The 20,547-nt window shown below is 64.1% G+C and overlaps 1 protein-coding gene across 3 annotated transcripts; it reads left to right on the top strand.

Annotated features, from left to right (window-relative positions):
• The first annotated feature begins 683 nt into the window (after nt 1-683).
• Nucleotides 684-20,241, top strand: PNPLA6 (patatin like phospholipase domain containing 6). Of its 3 annotated transcripts, XR_011677400.1 has the most exons (38): nt 684-781; nt 1,929-1,991; nt 2,095-2,154; nt 2,612-2,687; nt 2,784-2,866; nt 3,532-3,632; nt 3,851-4,003; nt 5,153-5,312; nt 6,174-6,254; nt 6,580-6,708; nt 6,788-6,868; nt 6,966-7,074; nt 7,166-7,252; nt 7,336-7,433; nt 7,985-8,197; nt 8,432-8,509; nt 8,624-8,829; nt 9,554-9,685; nt 9,762-9,885; nt 9,961-10,074; nt 10,410-10,485; nt 10,571-10,711; nt 11,023-11,086; nt 11,160-11,328; nt 11,987-12,169; nt 12,251-12,369; nt 12,801-12,957; nt 13,695-13,811; nt 13,889-13,958; nt 14,899-15,015; nt 16,283-16,431; nt 17,111-17,263; nt 17,814-17,930; nt 18,524-18,620; nt 18,955-19,046; nt 19,420-19,540; nt 19,602-19,884; nt 19,972-20,241. XR_011677400.1 is itself a non-coding variant. In XM_071419007.1 (37 exons), the coding sequence occupies exons 2-36, from the start codon at nt 1,959-1,961 to the stop codon at nt 19,498-19,500; spliced, it is 4,020 nt and encodes a 1,339-aa protein (XP_071275108.1). In that variant the 5' UTR covers nt 684-781; nt 1,929-1,958; the 3' UTR covers nt 19,501-19,540; nt 19,602-20,241. The 3 variants fall into 3 exon arrangements, 2 of the variants coding, with proteins under 2 accessions (XP_071275108.1, XP_071275109.1); XM_071419007.1 differs by having other exon boundaries at nt 19,602-20,241; XM_071419008.1 differs by lacking the exon at nt 14,899-15,015 and adding an exon at nt 14,507-14,623 and having other exon boundaries at nt 19,602-20,241.
• The last annotated feature ends 306 nt before the right edge of the window (nt 20,242-20,547 follow it).

Raw genomic sequence — 20,547 nt, 5'->3', positions numbered from 1 at the left:
TTTGTCCCCATTTCCTCCCTGCAGGGGGAAGAGGAAGCGCGGGGGGGGGTGTTCGTTTCCTGCCCCCCATCCCTGTGGGGACGGGCGCCGTCGCGATGTCCCCGCCGTGACCCGGCGCCTTTGGGGACAGGGAATTCCCGGCTTTGGGGACACGGTGGCACTGCGGGGCTGTCACCGCCGGGGTGGCCCTGGGTCACACCCAGGGGCGGCCGTGGCGCGGCAAACGTGACAGCGTCTGCTAGCCCGGGGTGGCCAGAGGTGACAACGGCTGCCACCACCCTCGGGGTGGCCAAAAGTGACAACGGCTGCCACCACCCTCGGGGACAAGGTGGCAGCAGGTGCCACCCCGGGGTAGCGGCAGCGAGACAGGGCTGTCCCTCTCCATCCCCCCCGGGATTCCCACGGGGGCAGACCCGAGGGTGTCGCCCCCTCCCAAATTCTGGGGTGTCCCCCCCATGGGAGTGTCCCCTCAGTGTCCCCCTCCCAAATTTTGGGGTGTCCCCTCCCACGCCACCCCCAAGATGGCGCCGGGGCGACCCCTCACGGCCCCACGCGCCCGCCCTGTCGCGCTAAATGAGTCACGCCCACATTCCACACCCGAGATGGCGCCCAGCCGCGTTGTAGCACCGCGGTTTGACCTTCCCAACATGGCTGCGCAGCCGCGACGGCTTTGGCGCAGATGAGTGACGTCATAGAGGAGGCGGGGAGGCTTTAAAGGGGCCATGACCTCGCGGGGGCCGCGGCCGCCGCCAGGGCCGGAGCGGGGCGAGACCGGCGGCCGGTGAGGGGGGCCGGGGGGTCCCGGGGGGTCCCGGGGAGCTTCATTGGCTCTGGGGGGGGCCCGGGGGGGCTTTACCGGCTCTGAGAGTCCGGGGGGACCGAAGGTTTTGGGGGGGGGGGCGGGTCTGAGGGCAGTTGGGGGGGGGCGCTGAGGGGAGCGAGAGGCGGGGGAGGGAGGCAACGGGGCCTGGGGGGCAATAACGGCCCGGGAGGGGCAATAACGGCACAGGAGGGGGCAATAACGGCACGGGAGGGGCAATAACGGCTTGGGAGAGGCAATTCATGGGCGGCCAGTTAAGATGCGAAGAGGTAAATAATTAATGAGAGGGTAATAACGGCCCGGGGGGGGCAATAAGGGCCTGGGAGGTGATTTGTGAGGGGGTAATTAAGATGTGAGGGGAGGAAATTAACTGGTGGGGGGGTAATAACGGCCCCGGGAGGGGCAATAACGGTTGTGGGGGGCAAGAACCGCCTGGGGGGGGCAAAAAAGATAAGGGGGGGGCGCAATAAAGATGGGGGACAGTAAAGATAAGGGGGGGCCATAAAGACGGGGGAGCAATAAAGAAAGTGGGGCAATAAAATGGGGGGGGGCAGTAAAGATAAGCGGGAGCAATAAAGATAAGGGGGGCATTACACCATGAGGGGGCAATTGGGGAGGGGGCAGCAAAGTTTGGGAGGGGGCAATAAAACCTCAGGGAGGTAATTTGGGGGGGGGGGGCTGTTGGGGACAATGAGGGGGGCAGCTGTCACCTGGGTTGGGGGGTGACACGTGCCAGCCTCGGTGCCGCCGTCACCTGCCCGGGGTGTCCTTGGGAAGGACAGGGGGACACCGGGGACGGTGGCAGGGTGGCAGCAGGGACACAGCAGGGCTGGGCCCGGTGGTGGCACTGATGGAGTGACAACAGGGACGGGTGACAGCGCCTGGTGGCCTTGGCACGGTGTCACAAGGGCACGGTTCCTGTCCCCAGGGGAGGGGACACCCACGTCCCCTTGGGCCACTTTTCTGGGGACACCCGGGTTTCCCCGCTGGGAGGCGGCACCTGAGTGTCACCCACTTGTCACTGTGTGTCCCTCAGTGCCACCACGTGTCCCTGACTGCTCCTTTTCCCGTTGTCCCCTGTTTTTCCCATTTTCCCATTTTCTGGCAGGATTTTGGATGGGCCCAGCCCTCCCTGGCCATGGGGCAGAGCGAGTCGCAGCCGGAGGCCGAGGTGGGGCCCGTCCCTGTCACCCCGGTGTCCCCAGGGGCTGTCCCTGTGGGTGTCCCCAGGGCTGGGGACACAGGCAGGGCTCAGCTGTCCCTTGTCCCCGCAGGGCTCGGTGCTGAGGGGGCTCCTGGCCGTCTTCAGCCGGGAGCAGCTCCCGACGCGCGCGGTGAGCTCCGTGTCCCCGTGTCCCCGTGTCCCCTTGTCCCTGTGTCCCCAGTGTCCCTGTGTCCCCGTGTCACTATGCCCCAACCCCACTGATACACTAAGCAGAGGGCACTGTCTCCACGTCCTAGTGTCCCAATGTCCCCAATGATGTCCCCATGTACCCAGCGACAGGGTCCCAATGTCCCCAGTGTCCCGATGTTCCCAGTATCCCCATGTCCCCAATGTCCCCAATATCCCCAATGTCCCCAATGTCCCCAATGTCCCCAATGTCCCCAATGTCCCCATGTCCCCACTGCTGCTCAGCATGCCCTGAGGCGACACAGCCTTGTCCCCTGTCCCGGTCCCCAGCATGGCCACACCCCTCCCACCCTGGCAGCACCATGGGTCACCCCTTTGTGCTTGTCCCCATCCTTTGGGGACACTGGGGACAGGCTGGGGACACCTCTGTCTCTCCGCAGGTGCTGGGCACCCTCCTGGCCCTCGCCGTCGCCGTCATGGCCGTGGCCGTGCTGGGCTGGTGGCTGCGCCACAAGAGTGAGTGACAAGTGACAAGTGCCACGCCCGGGCCGGCCCTGGGGACGGGGGCGACAGCGCTGTCCCCTCACGGTGTCCCCTCCCCTGTGTCCCCAGAGGTCCCCGCGCAGGAGCCGCCGCGCTACCGCTTCCGCAAGCGGGACAAGGTCCTGTTCTACAGCCGCAAGATCATGCGTAAGGTGACCCTCGGGTGGCACCGGGGGTGGCACTGGGGGTGGTGCTGGGGGTGGCACTGTGGGTAAGGTGACCCTCGGGTGGCACTGGGGGTGGCACTGGGGGTGGCAATGGGGGTGGCACTGTGTGACCCTCAGGTGGCACTGGGGGTGGCACTGTGGGTAAGGTGACCCTCGGGTGGCACTGGGGGTGGCACTGGGGGTGGCACTGGGGGTGGCACTGTGTGACCCTCAGGTGGCACTGGGGGTGGCACTGTGTGTAAGGTGACCCTCGGGTGGCACTGGGGGTGGCACTGGGGGTGGCACTGGGGGTGGCTCTGTGTGACCCTCAGGTGGCACTGGGGGTGGCACTGTGTGTAAGGTGACCCTCGGGTGGCACTGGGGGTGGCACTGGGGATGGCACTGTGCATAAGGTGACCCTCGGGTGGCACCGGGGGTGGCACTGGTGGTGGCTCTGTGTGACCCTCGGGTGGCACTGGGGGTGTCTCTGTGTGACCCTCGGGTGGCACCGGGGGTGGCACTGGTGGTGGCTCTGTGTGACCCTCGGGTGGCACCGGGGGTGTCTCTGTGTGACCCTCGGGTGGCACTGGTGGTGGCTCTGTGTGACCCTCGGGTGGCTCCGGGGGCGGCACCCCTGCAGTGACACGGTGTCCCCGTCCCCGCCGTGCCAGGTGTCCCAGTCCACGTCCTCGCTGGTGGATGTCACCCCGGCCAGCGGCGCCACGCGGCCCCGCAGCCGCAAGAAGCTCAAGATGCTGAGCATCGCCAAGAAGTGAGCGGGCAGTGGGGTCAGGGTCTGCGTGTGGGGCTGGGATCTGTCTGTGGGGCTGGGATCTGTCTGTGGGGTCTGTCTGTGGGGCTGGGATCTGTCTGTGGGATCTGTCTGTGGGGTTGGATCTGTCTGTGGGGCTGGGATCTGTCCCCATGTCCCTGCTGTGTCCCTGCTGTCCCCATGGCGCTGTCCCCACCGTGTCCCCTGTGTGTCCCCAGGGTCTCGGCCAGCTTCCTGCGCATCCAGAAGGAGCCGCCCACGCTGCAGCTGAAGGAGCCGCCGCCCTCGGTGCTGGAGGCCGACCTGACCGAGTTCGACGTGGCCTCGTCACACCTGCCCTCCGAGGTGCTCTACATGCTCAAGAACGTCCGGTGAGCGGGGCCAGGGTCTGTCCGTGGGGCCGGGGTCTGTCCGTGGGGCTGGGTCTGTCCATGGGATCTGTCCGTGGGGTCTCTCTGTGGGGCCGGGGTCTGTCCGTGGGGCTGGGTCTGTCCATGGGGTCTGTCTGTGGGGCCAGGGTCTGTCCATGGGGCTGGGGTCTGTCTGTGGGGCTGGGTCTGTCTGTGGGGTCTGTCTGTGGGGCTGGGGTCTGTCTGTGGGGTCAGGATCTGTCCGTGGGGCTGGAGTCTGTCCATGGGGTCTCTCCATGGGTTCTGTGCCTGGGATCAGGGTCTGTCCTGGGGTATCAGGATCCTTTATGGGATCAGGGTCAGGATCCATTGATGGGGTCTGGATCCATTGATGGGGCTGGGATCCATTGATGGGGTCTGGATCCATTGATGGGGTCAGGATCCATTGATGGGGTCTGGATCTATTGATGGGGTCGGGATCCATTGATGGGGTCAGGATCCATTGATGGGGTCTGGATCCATTGATGGGGTCAGGATCCATTGATGGGGTCGGGATCCATTGATGGGGTCGGGATCCATTGATGGGGTCGGGATCCATTGATGGGGTCTGGATCTATTGATGGGGTCTGGATCCATTGATGGGGTCAGGATCCATTGATGGGGTCGGGATTCATTGATGGGATCCATTGATGGGGTCGGGATCCATTGATGGGATCCATTGATGGGGTCAGGACCCATTGATGGGATCCATTGATGGGGTCAGGATCCATCCCTGGGGCCAGCACTGGCCCGCAGGGATCGAGCTGCACCCTTAGACACCCCTCTAAGGGGATCCCTGCATCCCCCTCTCCGTGGCACGTGGGGCAGGTCCCCGTGTCCCTGCTGTCCCCGTGGTGTCCCCGTGTCCCTGCTGTCCCTGTGGTGACACAGCTGTCCCCGTGGTGTCCCCTTGTCCCTGCCCCCGTGTCCCCGCTGTCCCTGTGGTGTCCCTGCTGTCCCCGTGGTGCCCCCGTGTCCCTGCTGTCCCCGTGGTGTCCCCATGTCCCTGCTGTCCCCGTGGTGCCCCCGTGTCCCTGCTGTCCCTGTGGTGACACAGCTGTCCCCGTGGTGTCCCCGTGTCCCTGCCCCTGTGTCCCCGCTGTCCCCGTGGTGACACAGCTGTCCGCGCAGGGTGCTGGGGCACTTTGAGAAGCCGCTGTTCCTGGAGCTGTGCAAGCACATGGTGTTCCAGCAGTGCCAGCAGGGCGAGGACGTGTTCCGCCCCGGCCAGCCCGACAGCAGCATCTACGTCCTGCAGGAGGGCAAGCTGGAGCTGCTGCTCACCGAGGCGGTGAGGGACACCTGGGGACACCTGGGGACACCTGGGGGGGACAGCCCGGCCAGGGATGGCCAGGAGATAGCCAAGGATAGCCAGGGGACACATGGGACACCCAGGGACATGCGGGAGACACCCTAGGGACAGCCAGGGACACACAGGGGACACATGGGACACCCAGGGACATCCAGGAGACACCCTAGGGACAGCCAGGGACACACAGGGGACACATGGGGACACCCAGGGACACCCGGGAGACACCCTAGGGACAGCCAGGGACACACAGGGGACACATGGGACACCCGGGGACACCCGGGAGACACCCTAGGGACAGCCAGGGACACACAGGGGACACATGGGGACACCCAGGGACACCCGGGAGACACCCTAGGGACAGCCAGGGACACACAGGGGACACATGGGACACCCGGGGACACCCGGGAGACACCCTAGGGACAGCCAGGGACACACAGGGGACACATGGGACACCCAGGGACATCCAGGAGACACCCTAGGGACAGCCAGGGACAGCCAGGGGACACATGGGACACCCAGGGACATCCGGGGGACACCCTAGGGACAGCCAGGGACACACAGGGGACACATGGAGACACCCAAGGGCACCTGGGGGACACCAGACACAGTCAGGGGGGACACCCCAGGGGCATTCAAGGACACACCCAGGGGCCACCTGGAGACACTCAGAGACAGTTGGGGACACCCTGGAGACACCCCAAGGACATTCAGAGACATGCCAAGGACACCCCAAGAACATTCGAGGACACACAGGAAACAGGCAGGGGACACTCTTGGGCACCCAAGGGACACTCAGGGGACACCAGGGGACACCAGGGGACACAGGCTGTGTCCCAGCAGGACGGCAAGGAGACGGTGATGAAGGAGGTGTTCCCTGGGGACAGCGTCCACAGCCTGCTCAGCATCCTCGACGTCATCACGGTACCGGCCGCGTCCCCAAAGCCTCGGGGACATCGCGGGGGCTGTCCCCACACCCTGCCACACCCAGCTGGCACGTCCCCAGAGCCCCCGAGCTCAGTGGGTGACTGTCCCCAGCCTGCCCAAGCTGTGCCCAGAGCCCTCCAACGCAATTGTGGCTGTCCCCATCCCTACCACAACTGTCCCCAGGTGTCACCAACTGTCCCCAAACTCCTCCAGCCCAACTGTGGCCACCCCAAACAAAACCCCCGTGCCCCCCGTGCCCTTGCCCAGTCCCCAGGTGTCCCCAGGTGTGCCCAGGTGTGCCCTGACCCCGCGGTGTCCCCAGGGCCACCAGCGGCCGTACCGCACCGTGTGCGCCCGTGCCGCCGAGGACTCCACGGTGCTGCGCCTGCCAGTCGAGGCCTTCTCCGCCGTCTTTGAGAAGTACCCTGAGAGCCTGGTCAGGGTGGTGCAGGTGGGCTGGGCTCCGGGGGACCCCCGGGAGGGCCCGCGGGGTGGCCGGGGACCCACGGTGGCCTCGTGTCCCCCCGCAGATCATCATGGTGCGGCTGCAGCGCGTCACCTTCCTGGCCTTGCACAACTACCTGGGCCTGACCAACGAGCTCTTCAGCCACGTGAGTTCAGGCTGAAATTCAGGGGGTCCTGGGCTTGGCCAGCTCCCTCTGATGTCCCCCCGGCCCCTCTGATGTCCGTCTGTCCCCACACCTGCAGGACATGCAGCCCCTGCGGCTCTTCCCTCAGCCCGGCCACGCCACGCGCACCAGCCCCGTCCGGCACAGCAAGCGCAGCCTGGGCAGCACCGACGAGGGCCGGGACACCGGTGAGGCACCAGGAGGGTCCTGAGACCCCCACCCCGGGCATTTCTGGGGTCTCCGTGCTCAGTTTTGGAGGGGGGGGGTCTCGTCCTGCAGCTGAGCTGATGAAAGCCAATGGCCTGGAGACGCCGCCGCCGCCGCCGCTGCTGAGCCGCTGCATCTCCATGCCCGTGGACATCTCCGGTGGGTGCCAGCCCTCCCGGGGCTGTGGCTGTCACCCTGGCCTGGCCTGGTCCCCGTTTGGTGACCCCTGTGACCCCGCCCAGGCATCCAGAAGGCTCCGCGCTCCGATTTCGACATGGCCTACGAGCGCGGGCGCATCTCGGTGTCCCTGCAGGAGGACAGCACCGGCACCTTCGGGCAGGTACGGGGGGGTCCGTGCTGAATCCCACCCCAAATCCCACCCAGTTCCCATCCTAAATCCCACCCCAAATCCCACCCAGTTCCCAGCCAAATTCCTCCTAATTCCCACCCTGAAATCCTACCCTGAATCCCACCCCAAATCCCACCCAGTTCCCACCCCAAATCCCACCCAGTTCCCAGCCAAATTCCTCCTAATTCCCACCCTGAATCCCACCCTGAATCCCACCCCAAATCCCACCCAGTTCCCAGCCAAATTCCTCCTAATTCCCACCCTGAAATCCCACCCTGAATCCCACCCAATTCCCACCCCAAATGCACCCCAAATCCCACCCAATTTCCACCCCGAATCCCCCCCCAAATCCCACCCAATTCCCAGCCAAATTCCTCCTAATTCCCACCCTGAAATCCCACCCTGAATCCCACCCCAAATCCCACCCAATTCCCATCCTAAATCCCACCCCAAATCCCACCCAATTCCCAGTCAATTCCCACCCTGAATCCCACCCAATTCCCACCCCAAATCCCACCCCAAACGCCCTCCAAACCCCCCAGGTGTCCCAGGAGCCCAAGGAGCGCAAGTCGGTGACGCTGGAGGAGCAGCCCTCGGGGGTCTACCACTACAGCTCCTGCGAGGAGGACGCAGCCTCGGGGACAGGGACGGGGATGGGGACAGGGACGTGTCCCTTCGGGCCCTACCAGGGCCGCCAGACCAGCGACATCTTCGAGGAGGCCAAGCGGGAGCTCATCAAGCTCATGAAGGTCGAGGTGAGGGCTTTGATGGGTTCCTGGTGGTCCCCCGTGGTGGTTTTAGTCACCTTTATGGTGGTCCCCCATCACTTTGGCGTGGTCCTTATGGCTTCAGGGTCGCCCCCAGCCTTCACTCTGTGGTGGGTTCCCATCTCCTCGTGGTGGCCTCCATGACCTCCTGGTCATTCTCTGTCCCCGTGGCCTCCTGGCCGTCCCATCCCAACCCCACAATGGTCCCGTTCTCCTTCCCAGGACCCTTCTCTGCTCAACAACCGCGTCCTGCTCCACCACGCCAAGGGCGGCACCGTCATCGCCCGCCAGGGTGACCAGGTGGGTGCTGGGGATTGTCCCCTCATGGTGGGGCAGAAACAGCCCCAGAACCAGAAGAGCACGCCCTGGTGGTGCTGGTGGGACCTCCCAAGTGACAGGGGACGTTTGTGGCAGGACGTGAGCCTGCACTTCGTGCTCTGGGGGTGCCTGCACGTGTACCAGCGCATGATCGACAAGGAGGAGGACGTGTGCCTGTTCCTGACGCAGCCCGGCGAGCTGGTGGGACAGCTGGCTGTGCTCACGGGAGAGCCCCTCATCTTCACCATCAAGGCCAACCGTGACTGCACCTTCCTCAAGATCTCCAAGTCCGACTTCTACGAGTGAGTCCGTGCCCTTTGGTGTCCTTGGGGGGGCCACCAGGACCTGGTGTGGGTGTGTGCCCCTCATCTCGTGGTGGATCTCCATCGCTTTGCGGTGCTCGCTGTCACCTTGGGGATCCCACGGCTCTGTGGGATGGTTCCCCATCTCTTTGGGGTGGTCCCACATCTCCTTGGGGTGGTCCCACATCTCCTTGGGGTGGTTCCCCATCTCTTTGGGGTGGTCCCACATCTCTTTAGGATGGTCCCATGTCTCTTTGGGGTGGTCCCACGTCTCTTTGGGGTGGTTCCCCATCACTTTGGGGTGGTTCTCCATCTCTTTGGGGTTGTCCCACATCTCCTTGGGGTGGTCCCACGTCTCTTTGGGGTGGTCCCACATCTCTTTGGGGTGGTTCCCCATCTCTTTAGGATGGTCCCACGTCTCCTTGGGGTGGTCCCACGTCTCTTTGGGATGGTTCCCCATCTCTTTGGGATGGTCCCACATCTCTTTGGGATGGTTCCCCATCTCTTTGGGGTTGTCCCACGTCTCTGTGGGATGGTTCCCCATCACTTTGGGGTTGTCCCACATCTCCCCAGTGAATGTTCCCAGCCCCAGGGTGGAATTTTGGGATGCCCTGAGCGAGGCCACCATGATCCTGGTAGTTCCCCTCCTCCCTGAGGTTCTCTGTGGGGTTCCCCACCTCAGAGGGGACATTTTAGGGTCAGCACGGTGCCCTGTCCCCCCCAGGATCATGCGGGAGCAGCCCAGCGTGGTGCTGAGCGTGGCCCACACCGTGGCCGCCCGCATGTCGCCCTTCGTGCGCCAGATGGACTTTGCCATCGACTGGATGGCCGTGGAGGCCGGCCGGGCGCTCTACAGGTGAGGGACTGCACCCAGGCGTCCACCTGGGCTCGGGGAGGGCCGCCAGGGGTGCCACAGGAGCTGCTGTCCCCAGGCAGGGGGACAAGTCAGACTGCACCTACATCGTGCTCAACGGGCGGCTGCGCTCCGTCATCCAGAAGGGCAGCGGCAAGAAGGAGCTGGTGGGCGAGTACGGCCGCGGCGACCTCGTGGGCGTGGTGAGTGTCACCCTGGGGACAGCTCGGGGACAGCGGTCGCACGTCCTCGGGTGGCTCCACGGCCTCGTCCCGCAGGTGGAGGCGCTGACGCGGCAGCCCCGGGCCACCACGGTGCACGCGGTGAGGGACACGGAGCTGGCCAAGCTGCCCGAGGGGACCCTCAACAACATCAAGCGCCGGTACCCGCAGGTACCCCCGGGGGTCACTGGGGGTGTCCCCATGGCCTGGCTGGTGACTCTGATTAAAACCAACTTTAATTAAGGAGTTAACGAAGCTGTTGGAGGAGGAGAGTGGAGGAAGGGGTGGTAGCACCTGAGGTCTTGGAGGATGGGTGGTGGTGGCACCTGAGGTCCACAAGGGTGAGGGTTGGTGGCACTTGAGGTCTTCATGGGTGGGGCGTGGTGGCACCAGAGGTCTCCAAGGACAGGCAGTGGTGGTGGCACCCAGGGGCTGCTGTAGAACACTGGTCTGGGGTGTTGAGTGTCTGCCATGTCTGATGGCCATCCTTGTCCTTGTCCCCACAGGTGGTCACCCGCCTCATCCACCTCCTGAGCCAGAAGATCCTGGGGAACCTCCAGCAGCTCCGCGGGCCCTTCGCAGGTAGGACCTGGGGACAGCCAGGTGGCCTCTGCGGGGCTGGCGGCCGTCACCAGAGCAGAGCGTCCACTCCTCTGCGTCCACCCAGGGCCCGGCCTGGGCATGACCTCCAGCTCGGAGCCCATCAACCCCACCAGCAACCTCTCGACGGTGGCGGTGCTGCCCGTGTGTGAGGAGGTGCCCATGGCGGCCTTCACGCTGGAGCTGCAGCACGCGCTCAACGCCATTGGTGAGTGACCACGGGACACCGACCGTGGCACTGCCCATCGGGCTGTGGCACCCTGGTGACCAGGGGTGGTGATGGCCACAGCCCCTCAGGGTGGTCTTGGCCGTGGTGGGCACCATGGGAGTGACGGTGGCAGGGTGGCAGCCACGGCACCGACCAAAACTTGATGGCGTGATGGGTGACCATAGCATGGTGGTGACCACAGCCCCGTGGCATGGTGACCACAGCCCCATGGCATGGTGACCACGGCACGGTAGTGACCATGGCACAGCGGTGACCATGGCCTGGAGATGATGCCATCCCCACCTCCGCAGGCCCCACGCTGCTCCTCACCAGCGACATCATCCGCGCCCGCCTGGGCTCCTCGGCTCTGGAGAGGTAACGGCGGCGCTGGCCGGCGGCGTGGCCACGTGCCCCAGGCCGCCGCTGACCACTGTGTGCCCCCGGGCAGCATCCAGGAGTACCGGCTGTCCGGGTGGCTGGCGCAGCAGGAGGACCTGCACCGCATCGTGCTCTACCAGACCGACTGCACGCTGACCCCCTGGACGCTGCGCTGCATCCGCCAGGCCGACTGCGTCCTCATCGTGGGGCTGGGCGACCAGGAGCCGGCCCTGGGAGAGGTGGGACAGGGACGTGGGGGGACAGGGACATGGGGGGCGACCAGGAGCCTGCCCTGAGTGAGATGGAATAGGGACATGGCAGGGACAGGGACATGGGGGGACGGGGACATGGGGGGACGGGGACATGGGGGGCAACCAGGAGCCTGCCCTGGGCAAGGTGGGACAGAGACATGGGGGGACAGGGACATGGGGGGCAACCAGGAGCCTGCCTTGGGTGAGATGGGACAGGGACAGAGACATGGCAGGGACAGGGACATGGGGGGTGACCAGGAGCCGGCCCTGGGAGAGGTGGGATGGGGACATGGGGGGACGGGGACATGGGGGGGCAGGGACATGGGGGGCGACCAGGAGCCTGCCTTGGGTGAGATGGGACAGGGACAGAGACATGGCAGGGACAGGGACATGGGGGGATGGGGACATGGGGGGACAGGGACATGGGGGGGCAGGGACATGGGGGGACAGGGACATGGGGGGCAACCAGGAGCCGGCCCTGGGCAAGGTGGGACAGGGACAGGGACCTGGTAATGGGACACGGGAACGTGGGATATTGGGACAGGGGGACACGGGGACACAGGGACATGACATATGGGGCCATGCCCCATCTCTGGGGGTGTCCCGGCACTGCGGGGTGACGCAGGCTGGTGCCGGTGCCCCCCAGCTGGAGCAGATGCTGGAGAACACGGCGGTGCGGGCGCTGAAGCAGCTGGTGCTGCTGCACCGCGAGGACGGCGCCGGCCCGGCGCGCACGGTCGAGTGGCTCAACATGCGCACCTGGTGCTCGGGCCACCTGCACATCCGCTGCCCTCGCCGCGTCTTCTCGCGCCGCAGCCCCGCCAAGCTGGTGAGCGTCCCCTCCCCGGCCGCCAGCCCCGGCCCGGGGGCGGCCGCTGTCGCTGTCACCCACTCTGTCCCTGCCCCGCAGCGGGAGATGTACGAGAAGGTGTTCGAGAAGAGCGCCGACCGGCACAGCGACTTCTCGCGCCTGGCGCGCGTGCTCACCGGCAACACCATCGCCCTGGTGCTGGGCGGCGGCGGGGCCAGGTGGGGCGCGCCCGTCCCCGTGTCCCCCTGTGCCCATGGCCTGCGTCCCTGGCCCCGTATCCCCATGTCCCTGTTCCCCTATCCCCATATCCCCACATCCCTGTGTGCCCTCTCCCCATGGCCCGTTGTGTGCCCCTGTCCCCCTGTCCCATGTCCCTGTGTGCCCCTGTCCCCATGGCCCGTTGTGTGCATCCCTGTCCCCCTATCCCATGTCCCTCTTCCCATGTCCCCATATCCCATATCCGCATATCCCCATGTTCCCCTGTCCCCATGTCCCTGTGTCTCCATGTCCCCTATCCCCATGTCCCCTGTGTCCCCATATCCCCTATCCCCATGTCCCCATGTCCTCACACCCCCCTGTCCCCACCACGCCCTCCTCCCACCCCACAGCCCCTGGTTTATGCCGGTTCTCCCTGCACTCTCCCCGGCAGGGGCTGCTCGCACATCGGGGTCATCAAGGCCATGGAGGAGTCGGGGATCCCCATCGACCTCGTGGGGGGCACCTCCATCGGCGCCTTCATCGGCGCGCTCTACGCCGAGGAGCGCAGCGCCGTGCGCACCAAGCAGCGGGCACGGGAGTGGGCCAGGGTGGGTCACAGGGACAGGGGACAGGGACAGGGCGGTGACAGGGGACAGGGACAGGGGGGTCACAGGGACACGGACAGGGGGGTGACAGGGGACAGGGACAGGGTGGGTGACGGGACATGACCAGGGTGGGTGACGGGACAGGGACAGGGGAGTGACAAGGACACGGGAGTGGGCCAGGGTGGTGACAGGGACATCCCCACCCCAGGGACCCCCTCAGCCTGTGCCCAGCTCTGCCCCGCTGGTTCTGACCTGGCCTCTTCCTGTTCTTCTTCCTCTTGCTCTTCTTCCTTCTCCTTTCCCTGCTCTTCCTTCTTCTTCCTCTGTTCTTCTCTTTTCCTGTTCCATTTTCTTTTCTTCTGCTTTTTCTGCTCTTCTTGCCTTTTTTTTTTTGATCTTTTTTGTCTTTTTCTCCTTTTTCTTCCTCTTCCTTTTCTCCTTTTTCATCTCCTTTTCCTTTTTCTCTTACTCCTTCTCCTCCTCCTTTTTCTCCCTCCTTCCTTTTCCCCCTTTTTTTTCAACTCCTCTTTTTGTCCTTACTCTTTTTGCTCTTTGCCCTCCTTCATCTCCTTTCTCCTCTTCTTGCTCTTCATCCTCCTTCACCTCCTTTCTCCTCTTCTTGCTCTTCATCCTCCTTCATCTCCTTTCTCCTCCTTCTTCTCCCTTTTCCTCCTCTTTCTTAATTTCCTTCCCGCTCCTTTTGTCTTTCTGTTTTTCCTCCTCCTCCTCCTCCTCCTCAGTGCATGAATTCTGTTTTTGAGACCGTGCTGGACCTCACCTACCCCATCACCTCCATGTTCTCGGGCTCGGCCTTCAACGCCAGCATCAACCGAGTCTTCCAGGACAAACAGATCGAGGTGTGTCCCCCTCGGATGCCCCCCGGCCCCCTCCCCGCGGTCCCCGCGGTGTCACCCAGCCCATGCTGTCCCCGCAGGACCTGTGGCTGCCCTACTTCAACGTCACCACGGACATCACGGCCTCGGCCATGCGGGTGCACACGGACGGTGAGAGCTCCCTGGGGACACGGGGGGGGGACACGGGGCAGGGGTGGCCTCCTGAGCCACCAGGAGCCGCTGGCCCCACCTTGGGGACATGAGCAGGGAGGGAAGGGAGGGGACAGCTGGAGCTGCACGAGGCGCTAACACCGCTGCTGACCACTAACCCCAGTAACCCCGTGTGCAGCATGGGGACATGGTGGCAGTGCTGGGCGGTGGGGACACCGGGGCGGTGGCGGTGGGGACATTGTGGTGGCGTTGGTGACGTGGTGGTGGCGGTGGTGGGGACGTGGTGGTGGGGACGTGGCGGCGGTGGCGGGACCATGGTGGTGGCTGCCCCTCGTCCTTGCCCGCTGCTGGCGCTCGCCTGGGACATTGAGCCGTCCACAGCCACCCCGCTGCCTCTAACGCCCACTAATCCCCGCTGACCCCTCTTAACCCAGCCCCCTCCCACGCTGCTGGCTGCCGGCGTCCCTCTGTCCGTCTGTCCCTCTGTGCGTCCCTCCGTCCCTCCCCGCGGTCCCCGGTGGCCGTGACTGTGTCCTCTCCGTCCCCAGGCAGCCTCTGGCGCTACGTCCGAGCCAGTGCCTCCTATACCCCCTACCTGCCTCCGCTCTGCGACCCCAAGGACAGCCACTGGCTGGTGGACGGCTGCTATGTTAACAATGTCCCAGGTCAGCACCTCGCTCGCCGGGGCCGCCCCCAAAAAAACCACAAAAAACAGCAAAAAAAAAACAACCAAAAAAACCCAAACCCCGCCCCAAAACCACGTCCCGAGCGTCCACGCCACCGGTCAGGGTGCGCAGGGGTCCCTCTGCCCGCCGCGGGGCTGACCCGTGGGGCGCAGACGGCCCCGGCGCGGGCAGGGCGAGCAGGCGGGCGGGTGCCGGTGCTGACGGCGTCTCCCGGTTCCGTTCCCGGTTTCCCGGTCCCGGTCCGGCCGGCGCAGGCTCGCTCTGGCGCTACGTGCGCGCCAGCATGACCCTCTCGGGGTACCTGCCCCCGCTCTGCGACCCCAAGGACGGCAACCTCCTGATGGACGGGGGGTACATCAACAACCTGCCAGGCAAGTGCGGGGCGGGGGGACGGACGGACGGACGGACGGACGGACGCAGCCGGGGCGGAGCGGGGACGCCCCCGGCCCGGTCTGGCGGCGGCCGTGGGCGAGGGATGGCCAGCTCCTGTCTGGCAGTGGCTTTTTTCCTGTGTTGGGTGGATTTTCCAGAACGTTCCATGGATTTTCATAGTCAGGATCCATCCGTCTTCCATCTTCTCCTGGTGGTTTGTCCATGCCAGGCAGCTTTCCAGAACATTCCACGGATTTTCATGGTCGGGATCCATCCATCTTCTCCTGGTGGTTTTTCCAGGCAGCTTTCCAGAACGTTCCGTGGATTTTCATGGTCAGGATCCATCCCTCTTCCATCTTCTCCTGGTGCTTTTTCCATGCTGGGTGGTCTTCCAGAACGTTCCATGGTTTTCCATGTGTAGCATCCATCTGTTCATTATCTCTTGATGCCTTTTCCCTGTTGGGTAGCTCTTCCAGAACATTCCATGGATTTTCCTGGTCAGGATCCACCCATCTTCCCGCCATCTCCCGGTGCTTTTTCCATGCCTGGCGGTTTTTCCAGAACATTCCAGGTTTCTTCATGCACAGGATCCATCTTCCATCCCTCTTCCACCATCTCTTGATGTCTTCAGTGCTGGACAGCTTCTTGGGGCATCTCCACCCTCTGTCACCTCCTGCTGTCACCTCTGGTGTCACCTCCTGGTGTCACCTCCTGCTGTCACCTCTGGTGCTGGCGCCAGGTCCTTTCCTGGGTGGTTTCCATCCTGCACCTGCCTCGGTCTCCACCCTGCGCTGTCCCTGGGTGTCCCTGGTGACCTCCTGGGCCACCTTGGTCCATCTCTGGACGTTCCCATCTCCAGGTCTCCTTTCCGTCCTCCTTCACCTCCCTCCATCTCTTGATGTCCTCTCCAGGCCTCTTCTGGCCATTCCGTGTCACCTCTGGTGGCCTTGGGAGGTCACCCTTGTCCCCTCCACGTGCCCCCAGGGCCTTCCTCCATCCTGCAGCCTCATCCCCACCACGTTGGGTGACTCTGGTGGCATCTTTGGGTCTGAAGCCACCTTCCTCCATCATCATCATCATCATCATCACCACCACCATTATTGTCCCTTGATGTGCCCCAGGACCTTCTCTACCCTCCTCTATCCATCTTGTCCCCCGGTGTCCCCTGGTGCCCCCCTCCTTCCCGTGTCCCCTCCCCGTGACAGCTCCACCCTGCCCCCGGCGCCGCTGACCGCCCGGCGTCCGTCCGTCTGTCCGTCCCCGCAGCCGACATCGCGCGCAACATGGGCGCCAAGACGGTGATCGCCATCGACGTGGGCAGCCAGGATGAGACCGACCTGTGCAACTACGGCGACTCCCTGTCCGGGTGGTGGCTCCTCTGGAAGCGCCTCAACCCCTGGGCCGAGAAGGTCAAGGTGAGACCCCGGTGGGGACAGCGGGAGGTGGCACCAGGGGACACCACGGGACTGAGCTGGTGGAGATGGCTCGGGGTGGAGGAGGGTGGAGAAGGTGCTGGGGGACATCAAAGGGTGATGATGATGGTGAAGGTGACAATGAGGATGATGATAATGACAATGGTGATGATGACAGTGATGACAATGGTGATGACAGCGACGATGATGATGATAATGACGATGATAGCAATGACGGTGACAGCGACAATGGTGACGATGACAATGACAATGCTGATGGTGACGATGACAATGACAATGCTGATGGTGATGATGACAATGCTGATGGTGACGATGACAATGCTGATGCTGACAATGACAATGACAATGCTGATGCTGACGATGACAATGACAATGCTGATGCTGACAATGACAATGACAATGCTGATGGTGACGATGACAATGACAATGCTGATGGTGACAATGACAATGCTGATGGTGATGATGACGATGACAATGCTGATGGTGATGATGACAATGACAATGCTGATGGTGACAATGACAATGCTGATGGTGATGATGACGATGACAATGCTGATGGTGACGATGACAATGACAATGCTGATGGTGACAATGACAATGCTGATGGTGACGATGACAATGACGAGGTGCCGGACGCGTCCCGAGTGTCCGGTCCCGGCAGGTGCCCGACATGGCGGAGATCCAGTCCCGCCTGGCCTACGTGTCGTGCGTGCGGCAGCTCGAGGTGGTCAAGTCCAGCTCCTACTGCGAGTACATCCGGCCGCCCATCGACCGCTTCAAGACCATGGACTTCGGCAAGTTCGACGAGATCTACGTGAGCTGGGGCTGGCCATGGCTGGGGGCGCCGGGCTGCGGGGCTCCAGATGAGGGCTGGGGTCCTTTGGTCACTGTTGGGGTGCTTTGGTCACTCTTGGGGTCCTTTGGTCATTGTTGGGGTCCTTTGGTCACTGTTGGGGTGCTTTGGTCATTGTTGGGGTCCTTTGGTCACTGTTGGGGTCCTTTGGTCACTCTTGGGGTGCTTTGGTCACTGTTGGGGTGCTTTGGTCATTGTTGGGGTCCTTTGGTCATTGTTGGGGTTCTTTGGTCACTCTTGGGGTTCTTTGGTCACTCTTGGGGTGCTTTGGTCACTGTTGGGGTCCTTTGGTCATTGTTGGGGTTCTTTGGTCATCCCTGGATATCCTTGACCCTCCGTTGAATGTTCTTGACCATCACTTGTGGGTCCTGATCATCACTTGGGGTGTCCTTGACCATTAACTGAGTGCCCTGGTCATCGCTTGTGTCCTGGTTGTCACTGGGGTGTCCTGGTTGTCACTGGGGCCACCTTGGGGGTGTCCAGGCCACTGCCCACTGCCCGCTGTCCCCAGGATGTGGGGTACCAGCACGGCAAGCTGGTGTTCGAGGGCTGGAGCCGCGGGGACGTCATCGAGAAGATGGTCCAGGACCGGCGCTCGGCCGACTTCTACGAGAGCAAACGCATGGACGTGAGCCTGGGGACACCTGGGGACACCTGGGGACACGGGGGGGACACGGAGGGTGGTGGCCCATTGGGGACCTGCCCCAGGAGGGGCCACCCCAGCCTTGTCACCGTCCCTGGAACGGTGTCACCTCTCGAGTGACCGTCCTGTTCCTGCCACCCTGTCCCTGCCACCCTGTCCCTGTCACCCTGTCCCTGCCACCCTGTCCCTGCCACCCTGTCCCTGTCACCCTGTCCCTGTCACCCTGTTCCTGCCACCCTGTCCCTGTCACCCTGTCCCTGCCACCCTCCCTGCCACCCTGTCCCTGCCACCCTGTCCCTGCCACCCTGTCCCTGTCACCCTGTCCCTGCTACCCTGTCCCTGTCACCCTGTTCGTGTCACCCTGTTCCTGTCACCCTGTCCCTGTCACCCTGTCCCTGTCACCCTGTCCCTGTCATCCTTTGTGCCCCTGGTCCCTCTGCTGTCCCTCGCTTTGTCCCCTGCCCCGTTGGTGCCTTCCGTGTGCCCCTCCTGTCCCCTGCAGGTGCTCAGGTGTCCCCTCAGGTGCTCACCTGTCCCCTCACCTGTCCCCTCACCTGTCCCCCGTGGTGTCCCCTCAGGTGCTCACCTGTCCGAGCGCCGGTTTCACAGACCTGGCCGAGATCGTGTCGCGCATCGAGCCCGCCCAGTCCTACCTGTCCGACGGCTACGGCGACGGTGACAGCGGGGACAGGGCGGGGACAGGGCGGGGACAGGGAGGGGACAGGGAGGGGACAGGGAGGGGACAGCAGGGACACCCGGCGGGGGTGGATTTGGGGCTGGGGATGGAGATCTGAGGCTTGGGGGCTGGGATTTGGGTCTGGGGGCTGGCGTTTGGGGTTTGGGGCTGGGATTTGGGTCTGGGGGCTGGCGTTTGGGGTTTGGGGCTGGGATTTGGGTCTGGGGGCTGGCGTTTGGGGTTTGGGGCTGGGATTTGGGTCTGGGGGCTGGCGTTTGGGGTTTGGGGCTGGGATTTGGGTCTGGGGGCTCACCCCACACCCCCGCCCCCCAGAGGAGTCCGATTACCTGACCGAGTACGAGGACGAGGGCCCGGAGTCGCTGCGGGGCGAGGAGGATGCGGCCGAGTGGGGCAGCGCCGAGGCCGTGAGTGACCCCAAAACCCGGGGGGGGACCCCAAAACCCGGGGGGGGAACCCCAAAACCCGGGGTGACCCCAGAGAACCGGGGGGACCCCAAAATGGGCGGGGGAGGAACTCAAAATGGGGGCTTGGGGGTGCCAAGGGGGTCCTGGGCCCGGTGTGGGGGTGGCACCGTGGGGACCCCAGGAATGGGGTTTGGTGGTTTTGGGGTTTGGGGTCCCAAGGGGGTCCGGTGGCCCTGGGGACAACCTGGACCCCGCAGGTGCTGTGTCCTGTCCCCACCCCCCCGGTGTCTAAAAATGTCCCTGCGTCCCCAGGGTGTCCCCAGTGTCCCCATGTGTCCCCCGTGTCCTCACAGTGTCCCCAATGTCCCCCCAGGAGGAGGAGAAGTCCCTTCGGCACCGCCCGAGCACGGCTGGGACCCCCCCGCCCGCCCCCGCGGACCCCGACGGCTTCTGAGGGACCCCCGGTGTCCCCCCAATGTCCCCTCGGTGTCCCCTCGGTGTCCCTGCCTGCCCAGGGGGCTCTGGGGGGACCCCCAATGTCCCCTCGGTGTCCCCCCACCTGTCTGAGGCCCTGGGGTGACACAGGGGGGTCCTGGGACCCCCAACGTCCCCTGGGTGTCCCCTGGGTGCTCCTCATGTCCCCTGCCCCCCCCTCGGGGGTCCCTGCCCCGCTCCCCCCCCCCCCATTCTGGCACTTTCCCACGGGGCCCAGGACCCCCAATGTCCCCCGAGTGTCCCCCCCACCCTTCAGAGAGGCCCTGGGGGGACACAGGGGGTCCCGGGACCCCGATGTCCCCTCGGTGTCCCCTCAGTGTCCCCAATGTCCCCCCCTGCCCAGGTGGCCCTGGGGTGACACAGGGGGTCCCGGGACCCCAAATGTCCCCCCAATGTCCCCTCGGTGTCCCCAATGTCCCCCCCTGCCCAGGTGGCCCTGGGGTGAGGCTGGGGGGACCTGGGACCCCCAATGTCCCCTCAGTGTCCCCTCGGTGTCCCCTCGGTGTCCCCTCAGTGTCCCCAATGTCCCCCCCCCCGCACTGTTGCACTGTCCCACCCCCCCGGCCGGCCACGGGGGGGCGCTGCTGTGAATTTTCCTTTTTTTGGGGTTTTTTTTAACGGTTCTTACGGAAATCCAGGCCGGCTGGATGGGAATTGGTTAATTATCGGTTAATTATTGATTAATTATTGGTTAATTATTGATTGATTGACTGATGGAGTCTCATTGCGCCGGTTTGGGAATTTCAAAATGAAAGCTGCTGGTGGTGATGGTGGGGTGGGAATGGGAACTGGGCTGGGGAAAATGGGATGGGATTGGGAACTGGGAATGGGAACAGGACTGGGAAAAGGTGCGGGACACGTCCTTGCTTCCTATTGGCCCGGCTGCCTGTCACTCAGGGCTCTCAGCCAATCATAGCCCTCCCTGAGCAGTTTAATTCTTTTTTTTTTTTTTTTTTTTTTTTTTTTTTTTTAATCCTGGTTTTGGGTTTAATTCCTAGATTTTTAT

Source organism: Agelaius tricolor, unplaced genomic scaffold (assembly GCF_023055355.1).
Source record: "Agelaius tricolor isolate 1412-34295 unplaced genomic scaffold, bAgeTri1.0.p SCAF_97, whole genome shotgun sequence".
NCBI lineage: Eukaryota > Metazoa > Chordata > Aves > Passeriformes > Icteridae > Agelaius > Agelaius tricolor.
The sequence above is the reverse complement of the archived record's forward strand: the minus strand, read 5'-3'. Positions and strand labels throughout refer to the sequence as shown.